Here is a 27,345-nt window from a genome sequence, read left to right as displayed (position 1 = left end):
GAACGGATAGCTTCGACAGAGCTAAGACTATCCGTTACAATGTAATAGTGTTCAACAGGTCGTGAGGCGACGCTGTCCAAAGCCCAGTGTATCGCTGCCAAGTCAGCAATATACACTAAGCAAGGATTCTGAAGACTATGGGAAGTGCTAAAAAATTCGTTGAACACTCCAAATCCTGTCGACTCATTCATAGAGGACCCATCAGTAAAGTACATATTATCACAATTGATACGCCCATACTTTGCATTGAAGATCGTAGGAACGATCCCCGATAGAAGATAATCTGGAATATCATGGATTTTTTCCTTCATGAACAGATCAAAATGCACAGAGGAATTGATGTAGTCAGGAAAAAAAACACGGTTGGGAATATACAAAGAACGATCAACCTGCATGGAGATGAATTCATGATATGAACTCATGAATCCGGAGTGAAAATTTAGCTCGATCAGCTGCTCAAAATTTACGATCACCAATGGGTTCATGACCTTACACCGGATAAAGAACCGAAGAGATAATAAATTGAAGCGATCTTTTAGTGGGAGTACGCCTGCCAAAACCTCGAGACTCATGGTATGCGTTGAGGGCATACATCTCAACGCAATACGGAGACAAAGATACTAAATTCGCTCGAGTTTAATGAGGTGTGTTTTGGCAGCTGATTGAAAACAGAAACTGCCATACTCCATCACTGAGAGAATGGTTGTTCGATACAACATTATAAGATCTTCGGGATGGGCTCCCCACCAGATGCTGGTAATTGTACGGAGAAAGTTTATTCTTTGTTGGCATTTTTTACTCAGATACCTAATATGGGCCTCCCAAGTACATTTGGAGTCGAACCATACCCCAAGATACTTGAATGACATAGCATGAGTGATCGGTTTACCCAAAAGTTGAAGCTTTGGTTTTGCTGGTCCATGCTTCCTAGAAAAAACCACCATCTCTGTTTTCTCCGTGGAGAATTCGATCCCTAGTCCAATGGCCCAGGTTGAAAAATTGTTCATGGTATCTTGTAAGGGTTCTTGCAGGTCGGATTCGTTTGATCCTACGACAGACACCACTCCATCATCTGCAAGTTGTCTTAGGCTGCAATTTTGTGTAAGGCAATTGTCGATGTCGCTTACATAGAAGTTGTACAAAAGGGGGCTTAAACATGAGCCCTGGGGGAGGCCCATGTAGGAGACCCGACTTACTGCCGAATCTCCGTGAGAAAAGTTCAAATGTTTCTCACAAAGCAAGCTATATAACATATTATTCAATAGGGGCGGCAGACCCCGAGAGTGTAATTTGTCTGACAGGACCTCTATTGAAACTGAATCAAAGGCCCCCTTTATGTCCAAGAATACTGAAGCCATTTGTTTTTTTTTCGGCGTAAGCCATTTGAATTTCTGAATAAAGCAACACAAGGCAATCATTCGTCTCTCTTCCTTGCCTCTGCGGAACCCATATTGTGTATCTGAGAGTAGGCCATTCGTTTCAACCCAACGATCAAGGCGAAACAAGATCATTTTCTCCAACAATTTCCGTATACAAGACAGCATTGCTGTTGGGCGGTACGAATTGAAGTCGGACGCGGGTTTTCCGGTTTTTTTAATAGCTATAACTCGCACTTGTCTCCAATCATCTGGAATATATATAGTTGTTTCAATAAGTTGAAATTAATTCTATCCGTTCCCGGAGCAGAATTGTTACAAGAAAGGAGAGCAAGAGAGAATTCTACCATCGAAAACTCGGAATCAAGATCGCACCTATCTTGTGATATATCTCGAACTATTTTTTGCACAGGAGCGGAATCAGGACAAACCTTCCGTGCAAAATTAAAAATCCATCGATGTGAATATTCCTCGCTTTCATTCGATGAAGAGCGATTCCTCATGTTTCGAGCCACTTTCCATATTTTTTTCATTGACGTTTCTCGTGATAAACCTCCCACGAAATTTCGCCAATAAGCACGTTTTTTCCCTTTGATCAAATTTTTGAACTGATTCTCAAGGGCAAAATACGTTTGAAAATTTTCAGGGGTTCCACGTTTCCGAAAAGCTTTAAATGCATTCGATTTATCCTGATAGAGCTTGGAACATTGGCTATCCCACCATGGATTGGGAGGCCTTCGACGAACAGTGGAGCCTGGGATGGGTTTCGTTTGAGCGCGAACCGCGCTGTCATATATCAAACGAGAAATGAAGTTATACTCCTCCAATGGAGGCAAACCATCTCTGGAATTGATGGCTAGAGCAATCGCGTCCGCATATTTTTTTCCAGTCAATGTGTCTTGTGAGGTCATATGCCATGTTTATAGATTCAGAAGAATTCGACCCAATGGTGATGGAAATTTTGATTGGCAAGTGATCACTACCGTTGGGGTCCTGGATTACATTCCACTTGCAATCTAACGATAGTGAATTCGAGCAAAGCGAGAGGTCAAGAGCACTTGGGTAAGCAGGAGGTTTAAGTACACGTGTTGTTTCCCCAGTGTTTAAAACGGTCATATTGAAGCTGTTACAAAGGTCATATATAAACAATGAACGATTGTCATCGTACTGTTCCCCCCAGGCAGTTCCGTGAGAGTTGAAGTCTCCCAAGATCAATCGTGGCTCAGGAAGGAGTGAGCACATGTCAGCAAGTTGCTTGCGGAAAACCGCAGCTCTCGGAGGCCAATACAAGCTGACAATACAGAGGTCTTTGCCTCTGATGTTTGCATGACAAACAACAGCTTCGATCCCTCCAATAGGTGGAAGGTCAATTCGAAAAAATGGGTGGCACTTATTGATCCCCAATAGCACCCCTCCGTATCTGTCATCACGGTCCAAGCGTATAATATTAAAATCGTGGAAAGAGAGATCATTTTGAGAAGAGAGCCAAGTTTCGGACAGAGCAAAAACATCACAGTTGAAGTTATGAATTAAAAATTTGAACGTATCCAATTTAGGTATCAGACTACGACAATTCCACTGTAAAACAGTGATATCTCCGACCTCTCTATTTGAATTAGACATCAAAAGAGATAATCATTGCAAGGAGGGGCCATGTTTGCATCAATTGTTGCAAAATTGTCTTTAATACTGGAAGCATTGAGATGACAATGGTTCTGATGGAATCGGAAACATTAAAACACGTGAAGATTTGATCCACAAGGTCAATCAACTTTATAAATCCCGATTGGGAAGTTGAGCTGGACGGAAAAATAGGGACAGTTGGGGTTTTTGATGTCCCCTCGAGTGCTGGGTCGTTCGAAGGTGAACTATTCCCACGGAAGCCAGGAGGAACCTGATTTGGCTTTTCCGCTGCAATCGATTTTTTAGGCAAGCTAACAGAGATTTTCACCGGGGGGACTTGTTCTTGAAATTTGGGAGTGGTCATGTAGCGGACCGGCGGCCAAGGCACTTTCTTTCACTCTAAAACACAAGAAAACACCACTTCTTGTTTTCAGGAGACAACCGTTCTCCCGCGTGGCTCACGATCGACTCCCTTTTATTTTTCTCATTCCTCTTAATGAAACCTAATCTTACGATAAGCTCCCCGCTATCGTAACACCAAAACATAAACCAAAATTTCTTATCTTAAAACTAGACGCTATAAATCACACGATCCTCAAACAGGATCGTGCAGGAGAAATGTATTTATTTAGGCCCGGCATCGACCGGCCTTATCTGACTCACACGATCCTCAATAAGGATCGTGCGATAAAGATGTTTTTTTTTGTTTATTTAAGATTAACCAGACCTATCTATTTATTTAGGCTCGAGCCTATTGATAATTTTGGGTATACAAAACCCGTCTGGTTTTTTGGTTGCTGCATATCCCCCTACTCAATGAGTTTTAGGGGAAACTAGATGAGTTTTCCCTAAAATTGGTTCGAAAGGTTAGATTTCCTATCTACCTGCTAATATTGTTATCAACCTTCTTCTTTTTTTATATATATATATATATATATATATATATTTTGCAATAGATTTTTTTTTTATATATGAATGTGTATTTTTTTTTTTTGAATTTTTCCTAATTGTAAATATAATATAATGTAAATATAATATATATTTGTAAATATAATGTTTTTGTTTTTTTTTTTCAAACATTTGCATAAACTCTAGAATTTTTATTTTATATAAGATTCTCATTGTTCACCGGCTACTCCTCTTCCGCTCCGTATATCCGTCGACTGGTGACTCGTCAATTGGTTGGTCTCTGGTACTAGGTGTGAGTTGCCGCTTGCCTCCTTCCGCGTTGCGCCGTCTCATCCGTCTTGATCCACTGTTGCGTGTCTCTGGGTTCCATTCCTGAACAACCTTTTAGAACGGTACTTTAGTCCATCACATCTTCGTTGGAATGAAATTCAACTTCAAGAACTTGTTTTTGTTTGCTAGTTTTAGAGCTTCATTTGCTGCTCCGATTGTAGTGTTTGCTATTATAGCAGTTTAGGCTCTCCAATCATTAAATGTCATCTCTTCCAGTTCATCTTTGATCCTTATTTTAGATCCTGTTCATCCTTAATAGTATTATCAGTTTCCGGCGAAAAAAAATCATTTTTGAGACTGTTGTAATCTTTTACTTCAACGTAAAGTATACAAAGTCATTACTCCAATTATGGAATCCACTTTCATCGACTCTCGAATTGCTTCCTGTTTTCGCTCCGTCGTCCCACAGCACCCAACACCAATGACCATCGACCTTCCGCATGACTCGTCGTCCTGTTCTTGCGAGCATCCGGCTGGGATGCCGAATCGTTCCTCTTCCCATCAGCGGTATGCTGAGATCTGTCTTTGCCTGCCTGACCACGTCTCGCTCCTCGTTGAAAATTAATTTTCGTCTTACCAGTTTGACCATTTTACAGTGTACGTAATTACAACTTTTTTTTTTTACATTGTTTCGTTCTTTGTTTTTATTTCATACATTGTTTTGATTTGTTTTTTTTTTTACATTGCCGATCTTTTTTCATATTTCTAGCTTTTGAGCAAATTACCAATAAAATTGATTTAACTTTTTTAAAACGTGTTCGATTATTCTCTTCTCATTCATTAACACATTTTTTTTTCTCATAATTTCTCTCTTTTCTTTTTTTTTGTGTATTTTATCCAGAACTCTATTGAAAATTTATTCATGTTTTTTTTTTGACCGTTTTTTTTTTAAACCTTCTTACCATTCTTCTGTTGATAGATCGCGTCTTTCTCCTCTCTGCTGATGTGTGGCGTCACTCTGTTCCGGTCCTAAAAACAAACTGTGGATGCGGTCTCTCCCCCCTCTTTTTGTAGGTCCTAGGTGCGATCTGTGAAAATACTTGGAACTTTATTTATTATGGATATATAAACAAAAAAAATTACACCAAAATATAATAGTTAATTTGTTTTTGTAGTTAGCTGTTAGCTGTTTCAACTGTTCAAAAAAAAAATATTTTACTTCACTTGTGCTTTGACTCTTTCAACTGTTTTAATGAATTCGCCTTACACCTTTGTTTTTCTCGATTATTCCTCCTTGATTGTCTTTACGCTTTATATATAAATCATAATTTTCATTCGTTTCATACATTTATCCTTTCTCCATTTAATTTTTTTTTCATTGAATTTTCTCTGTAATTTTTTTCTTCTTTAAAAAAACCCTTCTTCTTCCTATTATTCCCTTTTTCTTCCTATTATTCTATCTCTTCTGTAATTTCATTATCCTCTTTAATTATTTCACCGATTTATTTTCCCCCTAAATAATCTTTTTTTCTTTTGTATCTGTTAACCATGGCTACCCTAACAGAGATAGCTTAGCTATTCTGGTTATCCTTATGTCGCCTGTAATTATTGTTGTTATTTTTGTAATAACCCCCGTTTCTATTATTTTCCCTATAGTTTTCGTTGGGATTGGAATTGTTGTTATTATTATAGCCGTTATTGTTATCGAAGTTTCGAGTTCCTTGATAATTGTTGTAATTTTTTCCAAAATTGATATTATTTCTTCGATAATTGCTCTTATTCCCTCTGTAGTTATTGTTATTTCCTCGATAATTGTTGCGTTGTTCTCTATAATCGTTATTATTTCCTCTTCTGTTGTTTTTGTTATTACGATTGTAGTTGTAGTTGTTGGCTTGTGTGCTTCTATTGTAATTATTTTGTTGTTGTTGCGATGTTCTCATCCTTGTTGACTGCAGTCTGTTGTGGATCTCGCGTAGTTCTTCCTCCTCATCGATTTCTTTCTGAAACCAGTCAAGTAATTCTGGGAATGTTTTATCCCGTTGCGACTTTCCTGTCAAGGCTAAAGCGTTACTTTTGAGACCCGCTAAAAAATGCTTCCTCAAAGCAGTATTCGCATACGACTCATTTCCGTGTTCCGGCAGAGCGCTTACGAACCTATATAATTCTTTAGCGCGAATTTTGTATTCGTTATAAGATTCGTGACTGCTTTGTTTTAGTGTTTCGATCTCTTTAATTATTGTTCCAATACTTTTTTCTAATTGGAAACTATTTTTCAAATTCAGTTTCACATTGGCCCATGTGTCGCCTTGTATATCATGAAGACGCATGAGAGCCTCGCCTTTTAGTTTTGTATATACTACATTTAGTAGTGGTTTTTGGTCAGCATTTTCAGGAAAGGCATTTGAAAAATAATCAATCTGCATCAAAAAAGGCTGCAACTCTTCTGATTTGCCATGGAATTCCGGGATACATTGTATCGCCGTTACCATTGGAAATTCATATGCAGCCTGGTTTTGCACTGTCGTTTGAATTTTTTCTTCCAGTTCGTGAAATTTTTCCTTCCATTTTTCCAGTAGCGTGTTTATTTCCTGGGTTTTCTTTTTCTCTTGCTTGAGGGCATCCTCGACTACCTGAAACGATGTTCGCAGTTTTTTTATCTCTTCAGATGTTTTCCGGTTGCTTTCTACCAACAAAAAGTTTTTTTCAGCCAATTGGGAATTTTCACGGTCTGCATATTTTAGTTTCGTTTTACTCTCTTTCAGCCTGGATTTACACTTATAAATATTTTCCTGGTTTGCTTTCTTCTTCTTCATCATCTTTTTGGCTTTAAGAGGCTTTAAGTTTTGGGGATTTGCTTTATTCGACTCGGTGGTTTGTCTCTGTAGCTCTTCGATTTTTCTCTCCAGCGATTTTTTCTCCTTCTCGATAGCTGAATGGAAATTTTTCTCATTTTTGAGCTGTTTCTCCAATCGACCAATCTCTTGTAAATTATTAGAAACTTGTGCCTTTAAATCAGTCTTATTACGAATTTTTCGTTCTAGAGTTTTATTCAATCTATGTTCGAATAGTTTTAGCTCTTGAAAATGATTCAGCTTATTCGATAATACGCTTTTTTCTTGCTTGAGATTCAGTATGTCTAATTTCATGCGATCCTTCTCCTTTTCAAGCTTTACAACTCTTTGTTCAAATTCGACGATTTTAGATTCCAGTTTACATTCGTGATCCTTAAATGTTGTACCCTTGCTATCGAGCACGTTCGCTTTGACGCTAACTCGATCTGATGGGGCAAGTTTAATTTCCCACTCGGAAACTTCCTTCTCAATGTTCTTCTCGATTCTTATTAACTGGTACTTCACATTTTGAATGAATCGCTCGTATGAAACTTTGAAATCCATTTTTTATATTGAAACAAAACCCAACGATTCAAAATTACTATGAGTACCAATGATAAGCCTTCATGGATATATTATGGACGATTTTTAACCATGTTAATTCAATAGAGCCAAACTTTTTATGCTTCTTCTTCAGCAACTTCTTCTCAAATGGAAAATTGTTAAATGCATATCGTAAATAAAATATACTTTTTTTTTCTATTGTATTTTGAATTTCATTTTCGGAAGGAGAAAAAAAAATTCCAGAAATCCCTTTTATAACAATTCTTATCTTCATGTACGTAAATTCTCAATCACAACTGCACAATACAGCAATATCATATTTCTTCGCTTTCAAATATATATTCAGACATCAATGCAAGTTTGAACCAACGCATTATGAAACAGTAGATATTAAATTATCAAAACGCATGACTAATTAAACCATGTTTAAAATAGAGATCTATTTTTTTGATAATTATGAATACACTTGATTTTGGTTTTTATTAATAGCATCAGTTTACAAAAAATCTTCATAATTTTAATTTTAATTCAACGGGTAAAATTGAGATAATTTGATGAAAAATACATTTTCTTTTGATACATGGAAACACGATAACAAAGGTATAGTTAATATTCTCAAAGTTCATAGTTCATAGTTTTGTATCATTATAATATTTAATGTCTTTTTTATTTATATATGAACATCACAGTAATTCGTATATTTTCAGGTCTCGCACATTGAATTTTCCCGACTTTATCTTTTGAAACAATTGCTGCATTCACTATTCCTAATACAACAATACCTTTCTTCATTTATTTTTCATATCATAATATCAATTTCAATAAATAAATATAATTAGTTAATTTGACAGATCCAAACAATCTTCTTCTCAAATAGAAGACGATTATATTATGGATAAAGAGATGCAAGGAAATTTAAAAGAAAACGTTAGGAGTATGTGAGGACTATTTTTTTTAAATATATCTGTTATATTGCTATTGTGTATTTTTAGACGTTATTGGGAAAAAAAAGATATAATTGATATAAACTCCAGAAAATATATATATATATATATTGTTTTAACTTCATTCAGTTTTAACTCTTCCGGTCATATTAAATTTGGGCATGGGCGTCGTACTGATCGAAATTATTATTATTTATTTATTTATTTTTTTAAAAAACAGTACTTTTGCCATAGATACTATAAATGTGTAATTAATGGCAGCAATATGTATCCGAAAAGATCAACACTTTTCACTTTTAACAAACAAAGATTTTGTTGCTTGAGACACTATGCGATTAGGAGCACCGTATTGATTCGTGAACAGGTTCACTATACATCAAGTTATTTTCATTTAAATTTTAAATTAAAAAAAAACTGCTTTCGCATTTTCCAATTCGATAGAAAGTAAATTGCTTCCCACGAATAGGGGTGAATTATTTTGACGTTTGTTTTGTGACAAGGTGAGGGTTGTCGCTCGTGCATAGAACGATCGAATTTGACTTAAACGGATTTAAAAAAAAATCCAAAAGATTATTTCAGTCGAATCGTAAAATAGAATAGTTTTAAAGTTTTTTTTTACTTACCCAACTGTAATCACCAAAACTTCCTTAATCCGCATCTTCTTCTTTTTCTTGCAACTTTAGGCGTACAAAAAATGTGCACAACACTACACACACTTGGAAAACTTGGCAAGTGTTTTTCCGGGCTTGGTAGTACAACAGTTAGTGATGAAATTTGGTCACTTTTTTTTTCGAAATTCGCAATTCACCGGAACTTTATCAAACTTTAGCTAACCGTAGGTGCCGACCTGCCACTGTATTCTTCACCACGGGATGATGACGGAATTTATTCTCTCTACACTCTAGGGTTTATCAATGAAGTAACACAAAACTATAACCATATGCCGATTGATTAATTGATTGCTGGCTGGAGAAAACCCTAGTCTTCTTTTGAACGGAGCAATTTTTCTTCTTCTTTACGGCTTCACTTCTGGCACGCGCAGCGAGACCCAATTCTTTTTCTTGCACTCCACACACTGCAACTCACCAGTCAGAAATTGGCCCTGTACTTATAAGCACTTTTTTCCGCTGTCACCACAATGTAGCGGACCGGCGGCCAAGGCACTTTCTTTCACTCTAAAACACAAGAAAACACCACTTCTTGTTTTCAGGAGACAACCGTTCTCCCGCGTGGCTCACGATCGACTCCCTTTTATTTTTCTCATTCCTCTTAATGAAACCTAATCTTACGACAAGCTCCCCGCTATCGTAACACCAAAACATAAACCAAAATTTCTTATCTTAAAACTAGACGCTATAAATCACACGATCCTCAAACAGGATCGTGCAGGAGAAATGTATTTATTTAGGCCCGGCATCGACCGGCCTTATCTGACTCACACGATCCTCAATAAGGATCGTGCGATAAAGATGTTTTTTTTTTGTTTATTTAAGATTAACCAGACCTATCTATTTATTTAGGCTCGAGCCTATTGATAATTTTGGGTATACAAAACTCGTCTGGTTTTTTGGTTGCTGCAGTCACATTTTTGCGCCGGGGATTCCCTTTGAAAATACACGGTGTGCCCCCGCTAGCTGTGTCCGCTTCCATTTCGTCAACTGACAACGTGGAAAAGGTATTGTGTTTTGATGTTGGTTGTTGTTGTTGTTGGGCCAGTGGAGAAGCGCCCTTCAAAATTTCCGCAAAAGTGCGCTTCGAGCGTCCCTTTAAAGAGCGCTTCTGTTTCTCCCAGCGACTCTTGTAAGTTTCATAAGCTGAGAGCACATGTGGAGTCCCCCCACAATATGGACACTTATGCTCAGTCGCACTGCAAGATTCGCCCACATGTTGCTCTCCGCAAGTTGCACAGCGCTCCTTGTTGCCACAATAAGCTGAAGTGTAGCCGACTGACTTGCATTTTTGGCAAGTCATGGGCTTTGGCACGAAGAGTCGCACCGGTAGCCTCAATTTGTCCACCATAACGTAGTCCGGGAGAGCGGAACCAGCAAAAGCTACTCTAAACGAGTCGGACGGCGTGAATTTAGTTATTTCCTTTTCTTGGGAGACTTTACGTAGTTGGCGACAGTCCAAGATTATGACTTCCGCTGAAGGGAGCTTCTTGAACTTGCCAACTTCTTCACTTCTAATTTTTTCGCAAGTCAGACCCGTTTCAGTTTCAGTTATTTCTTCCCGTTTTTACTCAGTTTTCCTTTTTTTCTCGTGTTTTTTGGCGTTTCGTGATTTCAATCAACTTCTTCGCAGGTTCTACTTCTTTATACAACATATCCCAGGACTCGGTTGAGGCATACTCCGACACTGAGAGTCTTCCAAACATCAACTTCATAACGTTGAAATAATGAAACTCCGTTTGTTTCTATGAACGTGGGGTAATGAATATGGCACATGGAAATATCACTTTTATCCGTCTTTTCGACGTGGTTTCACAAATATTCACTGCACGCTATCACATTCGCCTCATATTCAGCAGGAACTCTAAAAAAATGTACGTTTTCAAATCAATAAATTACTTCCTGAAAATAGCATTTTCACATGAAGAGCAATCAAAGATAAACACAACAACTGACGTCACTATTTGAGAAATAGTTAAGACAGCGCATGCTATGTCGCTCGAAACTCTACCATCTTCATTACCTTTTTTCCAGGACATTGGGTTATTCTCTAGTCAAATCTTTACTTTGCGCGCTTTAACTGAAGCAAAATGATCCTCAATCGCATTTAAGTCAAGATCTGTTAGCGATTCATTTTCGATCGAAAAAATTACAAAGCCATTGAGTCGGTCTTGATTCATTTTAGAACGCACATAATTTTCAATCAATTTACGATTGCTGAAACTATGTTCGCACGATGCGCGGTCTGTGCCATTTTTAATTTAGTGTAAACCAGACTAGCAAGATTTTTCATTCCAGCACAAAAATTGCTCAAAAATTGCCTTTCAGACTGTTACGGTACCATCGAGCTAGTTACCATTGATCAATCGTTTGCGTACGATCGCAGCAAACTCGTGTGAAAAAATTCTGGACATTCTGGAAAAATCATCTCTAGCGTGCAGAAGGCTTTTTGTGTGAAACAGTTTTTAGGTTATTCTTGTTATAAATCTGAATCTTTTACTTTGTAAATCAACTTACTGATTTGTGAAGGTAAGAAAATGAATTTGTCGTTAGATGTTCCTAATGTATCATACAAATATTTAGGGCATTACCGAAACGGAAGTTGGACAGGCCAATTGAAAAGGATAGATTAGAAGAAATCACTGAATTGTAAGCACAGATATTTAATATGAATTCTGTAGATCTAAATTAAATTATTATTTTAGTTTGATGCATATATTAAAGTATCGCTAACAAAAACGGTGAGTTGCCTTTTGATTGCTGTCGCAACAAACTTCAAAAATTCACAATGAGTCATCGTTCGACTCCCGGAAAGAAGAATAGATTTACTGGATGTGCCAGACCAGATGAAGCGGACAATATGGTCCAATGCGATGCAATGCGATGCGAGAGCCAGCGTCGTTAGCGGATCGTCCTCGCACTTGGCGGACACCATGGCACGACTGCGTGAACGTCAAGAACTAGAGAAGCAACGCATGGAAATCGAGTTAGAGAAGAAGTTCCTGAAGGAACAGCAAAACATGTTGGATGTCGCCATTGCTGCAGAAGAGGAGAAAAGGAGCCGTGGGAACCACGCAGTCAGCATGAGAAGAATCCAGGAGTGGGTCGAGAGTAGCGCGGATTCGCAAACGAGCGCAGCACATCGAACGCTAGCAGCTTCAACGATCCAGCAGCATAATTCTCATCCTATCCAGATGGGTTCTGGTACGCACATTTCTCCGCTTCGTCGTCGAAACACACCAACACTCAACACCACTGGAAATGTGGGTTCGCTTCCACTGCCCTCACTGAGAAGAGCTGGTGTTGAACGAACAGCCATCGATCTAGTTCGAGATTTGCGAGCAAAGATGGAGGAGTGTCTTGAGGAATCAGAGGCTTATCAACAGCAATTGGACAGGCATAATTTTGAAGGGATGCATTGCACCGTACGTCGCTTAGCAACGGGGCCATCGTCAGCGATTGAGGTAGGATTGCAGAATGTGCAGGGGCACCCAGAAAATCAGGACGTATTCGTATCATCTGGTGCGGTGGCACTTGGAGCCGTTCCGAAAGAGTATGCAAAAGTCTCTCCTTCAGTGCAGCAGTTTTCCGAGCGTCAGCAGCCCTCAGCGCAGCAGCCGCACATGATGCAACAGTTTTCGAGTCAGCAATCTCCAGTTGGGCATATTCCTGAGAAGCAACATTTTCCGCTGTATAATCCTGTGGTACAGCAACTTCCAGTGCGTCATTCTCTATGCAGCATTCACCGACAATGAAACCTCCGATTTAGCATCCTCCGAGGCAGCATTGTTCGATGCAGGAACCTCTACAGCAGGATTATTCAAGTCAGCAGCGTCCAGCGCATGACCCCACAACTTCTGAATTTGCACAGCTAAGTTCGAATCAAAACGAGCAAGAACTGATGCCCACACAGCGTCAGCTCACCTCACGTCAATCTTTAGCTCGTGATCTTCCAACGTTTTCTGGAGATCCAGCTGAATGGCCGATATTTATATCCAATTTTGAATACACGACGAAGACATGTGGGTATACAGAAGGAGAAAACATGGTTCGCCTCCAACGATGCCTGCGTGGTCGTGCGCTGGAGTGTGTTCGAAGTCGTCTTGTTTTCCCGACAGCAGTGATTGAGGCATTACGTATGAGATACGGACGTCCAGAGCTGCTAATCAACGCTTTGTTGCAGAAGGTCCGAGCAACTCCCGCTCCTCGTGGAGATAAGCTGGAAGCCCTTATCGAGTACACGATGGTTGTTCAAGAATTGTGTGATCATATTGAGGCAGCGAATGAAACAGCGCACTTATCAAACCCAACTCTTCTGCAAGAGCTTTTCGGGAAGTTACCCGCGGATCAGAAGCTGATATGGGCCGGCTTTAAACGTGGACGACCAGTGATAGACCTGAAAACGTTCAGCGAGTACATGACGGGAGTAATGCAGGATGCGTCAAGTGTAGTTCTGTATGATTCAGATTCCCGGAAAAGCAGTGGCAGAGAGAGAATGAAAACGTACGTTAATTCACACTTGGCTAATGTTGAAGAGACACCTGCTTCGACGACGGCATAATCCAAGCCTAGTGGATGTTTGCATTGCGGAAAGGAGGGTCACAAGCTTCGTGAGTGCCATGCGTTCAGAGCGCTCTCCATTGATGATCGTTGGCGACGAATTCGAACACTGAAGCTGTGTCGAATATGTCTGTTTGATCATGGTAGAAGAGCATGTCGTAGTAACAGCAAGTGCAACGTGAATGGTTGTCAGTTTAAGCATCATCCTTTGCTTCACGGAAAATCAACGACTCCTACAACTCAAGTGGCGAATAATCACATTCATCGACTTTTGGATTCCGTTGTTCTGTTCCGTATAGTACCTGTGACGCTATATGGAAAGACGGGAAATATCAACACCTTCGCTTTTCTGGATGAAGGCTCGTCATTGACTCTTATAGAGGGTGCACTGGTGGCGCAACTAGGGTTGACAGGAAATCCACATCCACTTTGCCTGCGGTGGACGGGAAACACGTCACGCATAGAGAAGGAGTCGCAGACTGTGACGATCGCAATATCCGGTGTGCATCAGCAACGCCGTTACCAGTTGGTAAATGCTCGTACGGTTAACAGTTTGGACCTCCCAACGCAATCTTTCGACTTTGAGGAGGCAGCAAAGAGATTCGTTTACCTCGGACAACTGCCGGTTCAAAGCTATCGTAACGCTAAACCAGAGCTTTTGATTGGATTAGACAATTTGAAACTTGCTGTGCCGTTGAAGACAAGAGAAGGCGATGGATCTGGGCCAATTGCCGTAAAAACACGATTAGGTTGGTGCATCTATGGAAGACGAGATTCACGAGCCAATGAAGGATACAGCTTCCATATTTGCGGATGTACGGGAAACGACGAATTACACGAAACAGTCAAACAGTTTTTCGCAGTAGAGGACAACGGAGTAAGGCAAATCGGGATCTGTCCTAGCGCGGAGGAACAGCGAGCTCAAGAACTATTAGAAAAAACAACGAAGCGTATCGGAAGGCACTTCGAAACAGGACTTCTCTGGGCAAAGGACGACATTGAGTTACCCGATAGTTACAGCATGGCGTTGCATCGGTATCAGTGTCTTCAACGAAGAATGGACCGCAACCCGGATCTTCGCGAGAATATCAGTCGTCAAATGGAAGATTATGTGAAAAAAGGTTACGCACATCGAGCGACTCCTGCCGAGTTGGAGAATACTGATCTCAGGAAAATTTGGTTTTTACCATTAGGAGCAGTAACGAATCCAAACAAGCCTGGAAAGGTACGTCTTGTTTGGGACGCGGCGGCCAAGGTCTCTGGTGTATCTTTGAACAGTGTATTACTGAAAGGACCAGATCCACTGACACTATTGCCTGCTGTCTTGTTCCGATTTCGTATGTACTCCATAGCAGTTAGTGCAGATATAGAACAGATGTTCCATCAGTTGAGAATCATATCATGCGATAAAAATTCATTGCGATTCCTGTGGAGTGACACACGAGGTAGTCCAGTTGAGATTTACCTAATGGATGTTGCGACGTTCGAAGCGACATGCTCGCCTGCCGCCTGCGCAATATGTGAAAAATCTGAACGCCAAGGAACATAATCAGCAGTATCCAAGGGCCGTTGATGCGATATTGAAGAGCCATTACGTCGACGATTATCTCGACAGTTTTAGCACTGAAGCTGAAGCAGAGAAAATTTCATCGGAAGTACGACTAGTTCACTACAACGGCGGGTTGCATCTACGGAATTGGAGATCAAATAGTGAAAAGGTCCTGACTGTACTCGGAGAACCAGCGGAAGTAGACAGCAAGAACCTGAACTTAGAAAGTGGCGAACAAGTTGATAGAGTACTAGGAATGCTATGGTCGTCAAGATCGGATGAACTAAGTTTCTCCACCCGCATGAGCAAGGAAGTGAAGAACCTTCTGGGAAGTGACGCTCGACCAACCAACCGTCAAGTTTTGTGGTGTGTTATGTTCCTATTCGATCCTCTATGGCTTCTTGCACCGTTCATAATTCATGGTAAAGTGCTAATTCAAGAGTTGTGGCGAGCTGGAACGGAGTGGGACGAAGCCATATGCGATGAGGTGTTCGAACATTGGAAGCGATGGATCAAGATGATAGAATTTATTTCAACCGTCAGGATTCCCAGGTGTTATTTTCAACGAGCCACTGAATCGACGTACGAAGGAGCCCAGATTCACGTGTTCGTCGATGCTAGTGAAATTGCTTATTCCTGTGCTGTGTACATACGAACGGCTATAGTTGGCGATGTTCTCGATTGTGTCTTGATTACTGGAAAAAACAAGGTAGCTCCGTTGAAACCGATGTCCATTCCTAGACTGGAACTGCAAGGATGTGTACTAGGAACGCGTTTACTGAAGTTTATTCAAGAAAATCACCCTATTGAATTTACTAGAAGGTTTTTTTGGACAGACTCAATGACAGCACTGTCGAGGTCCTTATTTTAACCAGGAGAGCCGATGGTTCACCGGGCCAGATTTCCTGCGAAGTCCAGCAGAAGAATGGCCAGAAAAAATGGAGCCGTTAGTAGCTACAGCCGAAGATGCCAGACCTTCGGTGTTATATCATTTTGCAGCTAAACCAGTACTAGACTTCCAACGATTTTCATCGTGGAAGAGGATGCTACGTACCACAGCTTATGTTCTTCGGTACCTATTCAACATCCGGAATCCAAACCGGAGGCTGCGAGGATCACTTTCACAACCCGAGCTACTCAATGCAGAGCGAACCATCTTCAAGCTTGCGCAGAGAGAAAGCTATGCGGATGAAATGGCGACCCTCGAAAAGTCTAAGGCGATAAGCAATCAGGTGTTTGTCAATCGAAAAAGCAAGATCTACAAGTTGATGCCTGTAATGGATGACGTAGGCTTGTTGCGGCAGCGAAGCCGCATAATTGCTGCGAAAGATGTTTCTTACGATTCCCGATTTCCCATAATATCGCCCTCGAAGCACCGAGCAGTGAGTCTTCTGGTAGAGAACTATCATCGATGCTACCGACACGCGAATAACGAAACCATCGTTAATGAGCTCCGTCAGCATTACGTTATTCCGAATTTACGTCGGATCGTAAAAACGATTGCATATAAATGCCAGCTCTGTAAAATCCGCAAGGCACGTTCATACAACCCACCCATGGCCGCTCTTCCACCAGCTCGACTGCCTTGCATTGTCGTCCGTTTACGTACGTAGGGCTGGATTATTTTGGTCCGTTCTTAACGAAAGTGGGGAGATCAAACGTGAAGAGATGGATTGCCCTATTCACGTGTCTTACAGTTCGAGCTGTCCACCTCGAAATTGCCTACAGTTTATCGACAGCTTCCTGCATTTCTTGCATACGAAGATTCCTCGGCCGTCGAGGATCACCGAAATGAAATTTTTAGTGACAACGGTACAAATTTTCAAAGTGCGGAGCGAGTTCTCCGAGAGCAGATAGACAAAGAACTATCGGAAACATTCACCAGCACCACAATGAAGTGGAGTTTCATTCCTCCCGGGGCTCCATATATGGGAGGAGCTTGGGAAAGGTTGGTGCGGTCAGTAAAGTTGGCTATGGAAGATGCAAGTTGACGGATGAGGAGCTGCTTACACTGATTGTGGAGGCAGAAAGTATTGTCAACTCGAGACCTCTGACATATCTACCATTAGATTCTGAGGAGACTGAAGCCTTGACACCGAATCATTTCTTGATCATGTCATCCAGTGGATCCAAGTGCAGCAGTGTTGATATGGGGAATTCTCAAAGAAACCTTCGAGAGAATTGGAATAGTATTCAGCAGCAGGTGCACAAATTCTGGCAACGCTTTCTGGTAGAGTATCTGCCAGTCATCAGAAGACAGCCGAAATGGTTCGACGAAACCAAACCTTTGCAAGTTGGTGACTTGGTATTGGTTGCAGATGGCGAAAAACCTAAGGAGTGGATACGAGGCAAAGTGATACAAATCTTCCAAGGAGCAGATGGCAAGGTTCAACAGGCTTCCGTGCAAACAAGACAGGGAATCTTCAGGCGTCCTACTTCAAGGCTAGCAGTGCTCGACGTAAATGATCGAAGTGCTGTCCCTAAAAACTATGGGAAGCACCAGGGGGAGGATGTTACGGTACCATCGAGCTAGTTACCATTGATCAATCGTTTGCGTACGATCGCAGCAAACTCGTGTGAAAAAATTCTGGACATTCTGGAAAAATCATCTCTAGCGTGCAGAAGGCTTTTTGTGTGAAACAGTTTTTAGGTTATTCTTGTTATAAATCTGAATCTTTTACTTTGTAAATCAACTTACTGATTTGTGAAGGTAAGAAAATGAATTTGTCGTTATATGTTCCTAATGTATCATACAAATATTTAGGGCATAACCGAAACGGAAGTTGGGCAGGCCAATTGAAAAGGCTAGATTAGAAGAAATCACTGAATTGTAAGCTCAGATATTTAATATGAATTCTGTAGATCTAAATTAAATTATTATTTTAGATTGAAGCATATATTAAAGTATCGCTAACAAAAACGGTGAGTTGCCTTTTGATTGCTGTCGCAACACAGACATTATTTAGAAGTATGCGTTCTTATAATGCAGCTTAAGAAATAAAGTGTGTTTCAGTTAGAATTTGGTCGCTTATTTTTGATCACTTCAGCTCCCGTAGTTGTCACATCGAGAAACTATTGACAGCGTTTTGATCCGGGTGCTTTGTTTATTCAGTAGTACAGAATTTGTCAAGATTGAAGGATACATCCAAGAGTTATCGACGATGGAACGCGAAAGGCGAAAAAAAATTTGGTGCTCGAGAGGAAAGATTGCAAAATTCCTCAAATTTCCTAAATCGACTGTAAGTACCGTACTCAAACGTTACCGGGAGATGTCGAACACCGATGAAAACTAAATGAAATGAAAGAAATGGTGCTTGAAAATCGTCATACCAACTTAAGAGAGATGTCTAGTGAATTTGGCATTGCATATGGAACGGCACAGCATATTGTTTTGGGTATGAGACGCGTGGTAGCCAGGCTCGTTCCGAAGGACCTGAATTTCGTGCAAAAACACCATCAACAGACAGTTTCTGAAAAGATAATTTTTCAAGCCCAAAGTGATCCAACCTTCGTGAAACGGATAATTACGGGCGACGAGACATGAGTCTATGAATTTGACATAGAAACTAAACAAGAATCGTTCGAGTAGCGCTTCGAAGACGAGAAAAAACCGCGTCAATTCCACTCAACAGTGAAGGTGATGCTGACTGTTTTCTTCGATTGTCAACGCGTAGTGCGCTATGAGTACCTTCCACCGGGCTAGACAGTCAACCAAGAACATTATTTATCCGTTTTGAAGCGTTTGAGAAATGCTTTACTTCGCAAACGTCCAGAAATGTGGGCCGACGATTCTTGGATTCTTGGATCGGCACCATGCATCTGTTTTGCATTGCATGGAGAGGCGCCCAGTGTTTTTTTCCTCAATTGAAAGATGAAATATAATAATTGGGAAATATAATTGTAGGCAAAAATGCTATTCAAAATTCCGGCAAATGCCGGGTTTGCCGCCCGCACACTACGCCACTGCAAACGATAATGAGTAGTGTTGTCAGATTTTAGCCGATTATGTTATAATTCAAATGTAGTTCTCATATAAAATGATAATGAAACCAAGAGATTACTTCAAAGAAGCAATTGTGATGATAATTTTATAGATATATTATCAGGGAATTAAGTATTTCAAGATATTAGAACAAATGATGTTGTCCAAAATATGATTCAGAACGGTGCATACGGTTCAACAATAGAAGGAAATTACATTATGAAAAATCCTAGGTGAGCCGTACTTTTTGAGATTAAGGGGTGGTCCAAATCATCCCGTGTTACCCTATATGAACTCCCTATTTCTTCCGGAAAAAGTCTCCATAACGCTGAAATGGCTTGGAGAAAAGAATGACAAAGAAAATCTGAAATATTCGTTATGATGAAAATTATGTCATCTTTATTCTACTCTGATGTATGTATTCTGATGTATGAAAATGTTTAAACTTATTCGACTTATTTTCAAACCAGATTCGGCAAGGCTATAAGTAATATTTGAATATTTGAATGATACCATAAAACTCATTAGTGGCCGTTTTGTGTGCCTCTACCCAGTCGTGAAAGCGCTTGAAATAGTATTCTTGATTTCATTATTTCGGATATGAACCACTCGGTGTAGTGTCCATCTTGCGTGTATCACATTCTTTCATCGCGTCTCACGTGCATAAAAGCTCCTTTTTCCAATAGTTAATTAATAATTCGTCAATTTAGTGATTCATGAATCAATTGTAGATAGTTCGAGAAGCAAAACCGCACATTAAACTTTGTGTAGTTCAGTATTTCAACTGATCCCGCTCTGCGAAATAAGTTAAAAAGAATGCTAATGGAAACAAAAAATGTTGAAAATAGATATATATATATATATATATATATATATATATATATATATATATATATATATATATATATATATATCTGCCATACCTTGGATATTTTAAAATAAGCTTAAATTTAGTTATTTTATGAGTTTCAAAGATAACATTTAAGTTAAACTTCGAAAAAACATTCAGACTTGCCCCGGTGTACCTTACCATTAATTGAAATCAAGAATAGAGGTTTTTGTTAATTTTTTTTATATTGTTGGATTTTTTTTGTGCGTGGTGATTATAGCAGAGATGAGATTATAAACATTGTTATTCTCCTACAGAGAATTCGTGCAATTTTAGCACGGAATGTAGATATGATAGTATCAGATGTTTTCTCCTACACTCCCTACTTCTTATACTCACATTCTATCTTTATTGTCGTTTGCTGTTACATCAAATTGGCAGACACTCGGCAATTCTGCGACTGACGCATCACTTATTCAGGATGCTTTCAGAAATTCCCCACAAATCCATTATTGTTTATAAATATGTTATAACCGAGCCACCTAGTAGACAGACGTCGGACTTCGGTGTTCTCCATCGAGTCTCTTTATCGTTGTAATCAATAATAGGGGAAGTGGGGATAAGACGGACATGTTAACAAGAACTTTAATTGTATCTTTGAAAACTCATGTTTCCCATAACTTAAAAGCAGTTTCTTACAACTCAATATACTGGTTTTCGAAATAATTGGCGAAATGTTTTATAAAAATGTGTTTTTCCATGTTTTTACTGAAATTAAAACAAGCCGAAAAGTAGAACATTTCTATCGATGCCGGTATGATGGACATGTAGTGGGGGAATATGGACAGGTTTATAATATACGAAGTGTTGAGGTTTATCGCTCGCGAAAGGAATAAGTTCGCTCTCTCTCAGTGTTTGTGTGTCTTCTTCTTTAATGGCACTAACGTTCCTAGAGGAACTTCGCCGTCTCAACGTAGTATTACTTACGTCATTTTTATTAGTACTTAGTTGAGATTTCTATGCCAAATGACACGCCTTGCAATGCATTCTGAGTGGCAAGCTCTAGAATACGCGTGATCACAGTGCAAGTCGGAGGAAATTTCTTTGACGAAAAATTCCCCCAACCAGAACGGGAATCGAACCCGAACACCCGGCATGTTAGTTATGACGCTAACCACTCGGCCACGGGAGCACAGTGTTTGTGTGTCCAGTAACTGAAATAGAATAAACAAAAAAGCAATAGAAAAAAGAGTTGAATATTCTTCCCTTCACTTTCCCTCATTCATTGGATGTGATCTTGGATATGACTGTCCATTTTAACTTCACCAGTGCAATTATTTCAATAATTTAAATTTACCACTCACGAATGAATTTACTTCCGTACATACCTAATATCGCTTCTCTGTAAACCCACAAACCGAAATATAACCATTAGCAATTTAAATTTTTGCAATTAAACCACTCAATATTCGAAGCCGCAAAAATTACATCCACACGCAGAATCATGTTTGGTTTTCGGTTTTTCTTTCCCTATTCCACTTTTGATCATTATTCATTGCCATAGGGCTGTTTAAATATTATAAAATAACATGCAGACGGTGTTCTATTAACAGAAATCTGAAATTGGAAATGTAACTATACTAATCAACCACCTGTCCATATTACCCGCGGTTCCCCTACATACTGTCTATCTAATTTAATTCGATATCGTAAATCGGCAGAGTCGACAGCAAAGTTCAACAAGACAAGTTCTTAGCCGACTACTGATGATCATCATCATGCTCTGGCTAATTCATATTTAATTATATGAACAAGTTGCCCTTTGCTCCAAGGGCTTATTTGCTTATTTGTGATGAGCTTCCGGCACCCAACAAGGATATATATTTATGATAAGCCTCCTGATGATACCAACCGTTTTATGCTAATACAGAGGCAATCACTGCCCGACATGAATAATTGATACCGCTTATTGTTTTGAGCTTCCTCGGACGCCATGCGTCATAAAGCACCATAGGAGTTATGCCGAGAGAAGTTTATGGAATCCATTTGTCGTCAGCTGTTATGTGTCGCAAGTTCGAAATATTAGTTGTATGCAGGAATGCAATTAACTGCGCGTACATGATTCAATCACTATGTACCGAAGCTTGAATGATGAAATTGTTCGATATCGCATACCTTGTTCATGAATTTAGCTTTAGGAAAAAAGTGTGTAGGGTAAATGATGCTGGTTTGTTCGATTTATGGTGTTTTCACGTGACTAGTAAATGCAAATCGATTTTTCTTCATGAAAATCAAATTAAATCAAGACGAGTAAGGGTTTGTTGAAAAGCCCCCAGTCTCTAGCTGCTAATAATACTGTAGAGTATTAGTAGCCACTGGGTTAAATGAGTTCATCTTCGGGGATCAGATAGAGCGGTAGGCGTTGAATCGAGATATACAGTTTGGCATTCTCGGAGATACAGCGAGGAAGTAAAGATCGGAATTTATTCTTGGTAATCCACGACTTAAAAAATACCATAAAGCGTTCAAGTTATCCAAATTTTTATGTTTTTTGGCGATTTTCTTCAAATTTCATAATTTCTGATCATGTTTTGTCCACCTTTTATCATGGTTTGTCAGAAAAATGATCATGCTTTGTTCGTTTTTAGAAATCACCATTTTTGAAAAGAGAAATTCTAATTTTTAAGTAAATGTTGCATTTCTCATTGCTTGAGTTTACTTTCATCGCATTAAGAGTTCGGCTGAAAAGTTCATTAGATTGACGTCTAGATGGTACCCCTTGCAAAAATCTACTTGACTATCACAAAGCACCATCTTTCAATGGAAACTTCTCCAAATTTTACAGCAATCGGCCGATTGATTCGTGAGTATGCTGTAACTGTTATAGTGAAAAAAAAATTATAAATCACAAATCAATGAAAACGATTGAAAAATTGCATGAATTGGGCTTCGAAATGCTTCCGCATCCATCGTATTCTCCAGATCTGGCCCCCAGCGACTATTTTCTGTTCGCAGTCCTGAAGATAATACTCGCTGGCAAGAAATTTAAGACCGATGATGAAGTGATTACCGAAACTGAGGCCTATTATGGAAAAACCGAAAGAGTACTATAAAAATGGTATCGAAAAGTTGCAAGATCGCTATAATCGCTGTATCACCCTCGAAAGCAATTATGTTGAGTAATAAAATAATGAAATTGATTTTTGCAAAAAAAAATAGTTTCACTGTGTTACCATATAAACTTTTCAGCCGAACTATTAATCCATTCATAATTTAGGCTTTCTTCAGAATATTATCTTTTCTTGGGCATTTTAACCCTGTATAAGGTCGTGAAAACTAGGCAACGAATCGACTCCAACTTCAGAAAACATTTTCCTTGCATGAGGAATAACAAATATTTGCCATTGATAAACAATTAACTATTGAAACAGCTGAAAACAATTAGTGACTATATTGTAGTTGCCACTGTCAAAATTCTGTTTAAATTCGTTGAATTGCAACAAATTGATAAACTTTCCACTGTAAACGTACTATTTAGGATCTATTGTGTAAGATCATGAAGTTTTTTCAATAAAATAAATAGTGTATTGCATAAAAAAATGAGACTCTAAATGTTCTCTTTGAAACTCTATATAAAAACAGTTTTTTTCGCTTTTTCGCTGTTTCTAACATTGTTTTGATTTTTGCATAATCAAAGGCGCAATAAAGTGAATTTACAAGGCAGTGGCAAACAGTGTTCAGGTTCACGGGTATTTCAGCTATTTCAATAATTATTTTTTTATCAATGGTAAATATTTGGTATTTCTCATGTAACGACTATGTTCTCTGAATTTGGAGTCGATGCCTAGTTTTCACGACCTTATAGAAGGTTAAAGTCACCGTGAACAAAGGAAAAGAAGAAGAAGAATTGCAAGATAGAGGCAAACGGCGGGTACTTTTGTATTAGCTTGCGTTTTTGGAAATCAGAATGTTTCTCTGACACAGCCTTCAAAACCATGTAGCCTGAGAAAATCGCATGCATTTTTGTACATCGCAATGTATTTCCGCAAGACACTTGAAAACCGTTATGTCTGGGGAAATCGGCATTGCATGATAGCTGCGGGTATTTTTGTGCTCACTTGAATTTATGTTTCCCCCATACAAATGTCGAAACCGAGGAGTTGGGGAAATCGGTATTGCAGATACCATGGAAGCCGGCGGTAATTTTATATTCATATGCATTTTCTGCACTCCGGAATGCGTTTCGCTAACACGGACTACAAAAGCGGATACAAATGAAAGACTTTAGCTCGGTTATTCAAGACTGAATTGGAAGATATCCCTTCATGTTGTATGTCGGGGCTAGCCAACTAACACATGAACATGCAGACTTACCTTAAGCTGCTGTCTCAGGGGCGACCTAGCGATTTAGGGTGGCCCACCGGCAAGAACAGCTTGTTTTTGGGTTATCGCTCCCGTTAATCTCTAGATTAATCTTTTTAGGGTCGGCTTACGATTGACACTTTCGTCTCGCGAGGAACAAGTATCGCTTTACTTGCCATTAGCGTTACACTAACGTTCTCTTTGCGTCCAATTTGATAAAATATCTCTTTTCGTTATGCGCACAAGCCTAACAATGTGGCGTTTATCCAGCGGTAACAGTACACGCGTTGATGCGTTTGAGTTAGTACGGTTCGGTGGTTGGCACAGAAGAGAGCGAGCCCTCTTTTCGAAGCTCGTCAAGAAGCCTTCAAGTCTCACCATCGAAAGCTTTGTCAGCGTTTATAAGCGACGCGACGCGGCCTTATCGCATTTGCGTTTTGTGAGCGTTAGCTAACGCGCGGTGTTTCGATGAGCGATTTTTAAATAAAGCTAAAGCTGAACATCGTCTGCAAACATTTGGACATTGCAATGGCTGGGTACATTTGATAGATCGTTCATATAAATAGTAAAAAGTAACGGTCCGAGAGCAAATCTCTGTGGCACATCTGATGTCACCGCCAGCTTACTCGAATGTGAGTTACCGCAATACACTGGTTGAGTCCTTCCTGTGAGATAGTATCGAATGAGATCTACGACTGAGTACTGGAACTGAAACAGGAACCGAGATGCCAGTTTGAAACACAAATGACGATGCGAAATTGTCTCAAAGGATTTTCAAAAATCGAGCAATAGTAGTAACGCATTCTGTTTCTTATCGACTAGAACAGCAATATCGCCGTATACTCTTAAGAATGCGATGTTCACTCCATGTCCTTCTCTGAAACCTGCTTAATGATCCGACAATAAATTATATTGTTTCAGGTAAGCACTCATCTGTCCTTTCAAGAGTTTCTCAAATGCTTTCGATAATCCGCTTAAAAGACTCATTGGTCGCAAGTTGTCTATAGAATTGACATTCTTCTTCTTTTGCAATGGTATTATGTTGGTATCCTATCAAAGGGGTTGAAAAAACAAATGACGAAGTAATTTTACTACTATGAATTACTATGAAAATGGCGCCCCAAAAAATACCACTTTTTTCAAAATTATCACTATAATTACACTTAGGTGCCTACTCTATCAATTTTATTTAATATTCCTATTTAATTTGAACAAGGAACGTGTTATTGCTTAAATAACTGTAAAACATGGCATAGCACGGAGGGGCGCTCAGGCATGCGTAGGGACAAAATCAACAGGGTATTGGTGTGATATGATGTTGGGTGTTCCAATTTTTCGAAATTCAAAGAGAGGTTATTGGTTTCATGTACGGAAAGAAGCAACTACTCATGATGGATGTCTTTTTACTCAATTGAAAGATGAAATAGAATTCGGGGAAAAAAATTGCTTCTGAAAACTATTGGATTTTGGCGCCCCAAAGGGTCATCGCCCCCGGCAAATGCCGGATTTGCCACCCGCACACTACGCCACTGCTCCGAACCATCACCAACATGGCGCTTTGGAACCACGGGATGTGGCCAACGTCAGCGTCCACAACCGATCATGTTGGACATTGTGCGACTGTTGCAAGACAAAGAGTTTCTCATTAGAAACCACGAACTCCTGAACTGCGTGCCGCGAAAGTATCAGTTTGGCTCTATCCAGTCTCTTCTTCAATGTAGCCTTCGTTACCCCGTGAACAATGATTTTCTTATACGGCTTGTATCCCAGGTTCTTCGACATGATGGTGTGGGCAGTCCCGATCGACACATCCAGGTCAGCTGCGGTCTTCCGGATCAAGCGGTTAATTTTTCGACCAACCCGCTCCTTCACCTTTTCACCACTTGATGGGTGCTGACGTCTTCGCCGAACGCGGCCGCCCGGATCTCGCACGGTTTTTGGAGTGTGGTATAGATGAAATTCCGCTTCACCCCGTAGGATTTCAACCGCCGGAATATGTCGCCGGGTAGCTCACCTCTCGCAAACTACTTTACTACGACGTCGCAGTACTCCTTCATCGTGCGCGGTAAACAAACAACGAATGACAGCAAGTCGACACCGTGCGCATCGGTTAGCCTATATACAGGGTCTTTCAGATTAAACGCTCACGCAAAAAAAAATCGAATAGCTCCTCATACATTTTTTTTTCGTTTCGTCGATGGTAACACTGCATTCCCCACTTCGGGACGGTAATACTCGGCTACTTGTTCAGTCTGATCGGATGGTTTTTAGTGTTAAGATGTACAATTTACAAGAACGTGTATTTTTAGTGAAATCGTATTACACGAGCAACCGAAGCCTTAATGAAACTTGTCCGCTTATGGTAAAAATTTCAACATTTCTCGTCGAATTTTCAATAGCATTGAAGTCGTAATGTTAGAGTTGTGCATGAAGAATTTTGTTCACCGTTTAAAGAGCGTTTTCGAAAAAAGGGGTGGTCACATCGAAAATATCCTAAAATAAGCATTATTTTCGTTTTTTTTAAATAAAAATCGATTCACTTTATAGAAGTTATTAAAATTTGTCATGAGCGCTCAATCTGAAAGACCCTGTATGAGGCTAAAGCTGACACCTGTGTACCCTGTATATCACAATCGACAAATAAATTAGAGGAACACCTAGCAACATCAAGATTTTTTGAATGATCATTGTGAGAATGCAACTTTTTGAAAAATCAACACAAAAGTATGAAATGTACAGCACTTCAAAAATTAAGTTTTCTAGTTTTAGAAAATTCTACGCTCATTTGAAGAAAGAAAGAGAAAACAGATAATTTTTCTTTTTTTTTTCAAGATTTTGTAGACTGACACAATTTTAATTGGGTCAATAGCAAATCTAA

The 27,345-nt window shown here is 39.6% G+C and overlaps 1 protein-coding gene across 1 annotated transcript in view; it reads right to left on the bottom strand.

The window, feature by feature from the left end:
- LOC129761116 (myb-like protein G) overlaps positions 1-7,573 on the bottom strand; it is a 49,980-nt gene extending 42,407 nt beyond the window's left edge. Inside the window, exon 1 of the mRNA XM_055758825.1 lies at positions 5,141-7,573. Coding sequence (XP_055614800.1) covers positions 5,750-7,573 — 1,824 coding nt within the window. The 3' untranslated portion in view covers positions 5,141-5,749. The remainder of the gene's footprint in view (positions 1-5,140) is intronic.
- Between the last annotated feature and the right edge of the window lie 19,772 nt (positions 7,574-27,345).

The sequence above is a fragment of the Toxorhynchites rutilus genome, chromosome 1 (assembly GCF_029784135.1).
Source record: "Toxorhynchites rutilus septentrionalis strain SRP chromosome 1, ASM2978413v1, whole genome shotgun sequence".
Lineage (NCBI taxonomy): Eukaryota > Metazoa > Arthropoda > Insecta > Diptera > Culicidae > Toxorhynchites > Toxorhynchites rutilus.
The sequence above is the reverse complement of the archived record's forward strand: the minus strand, read 5'-3'. Positions and strand labels throughout refer to the sequence as shown.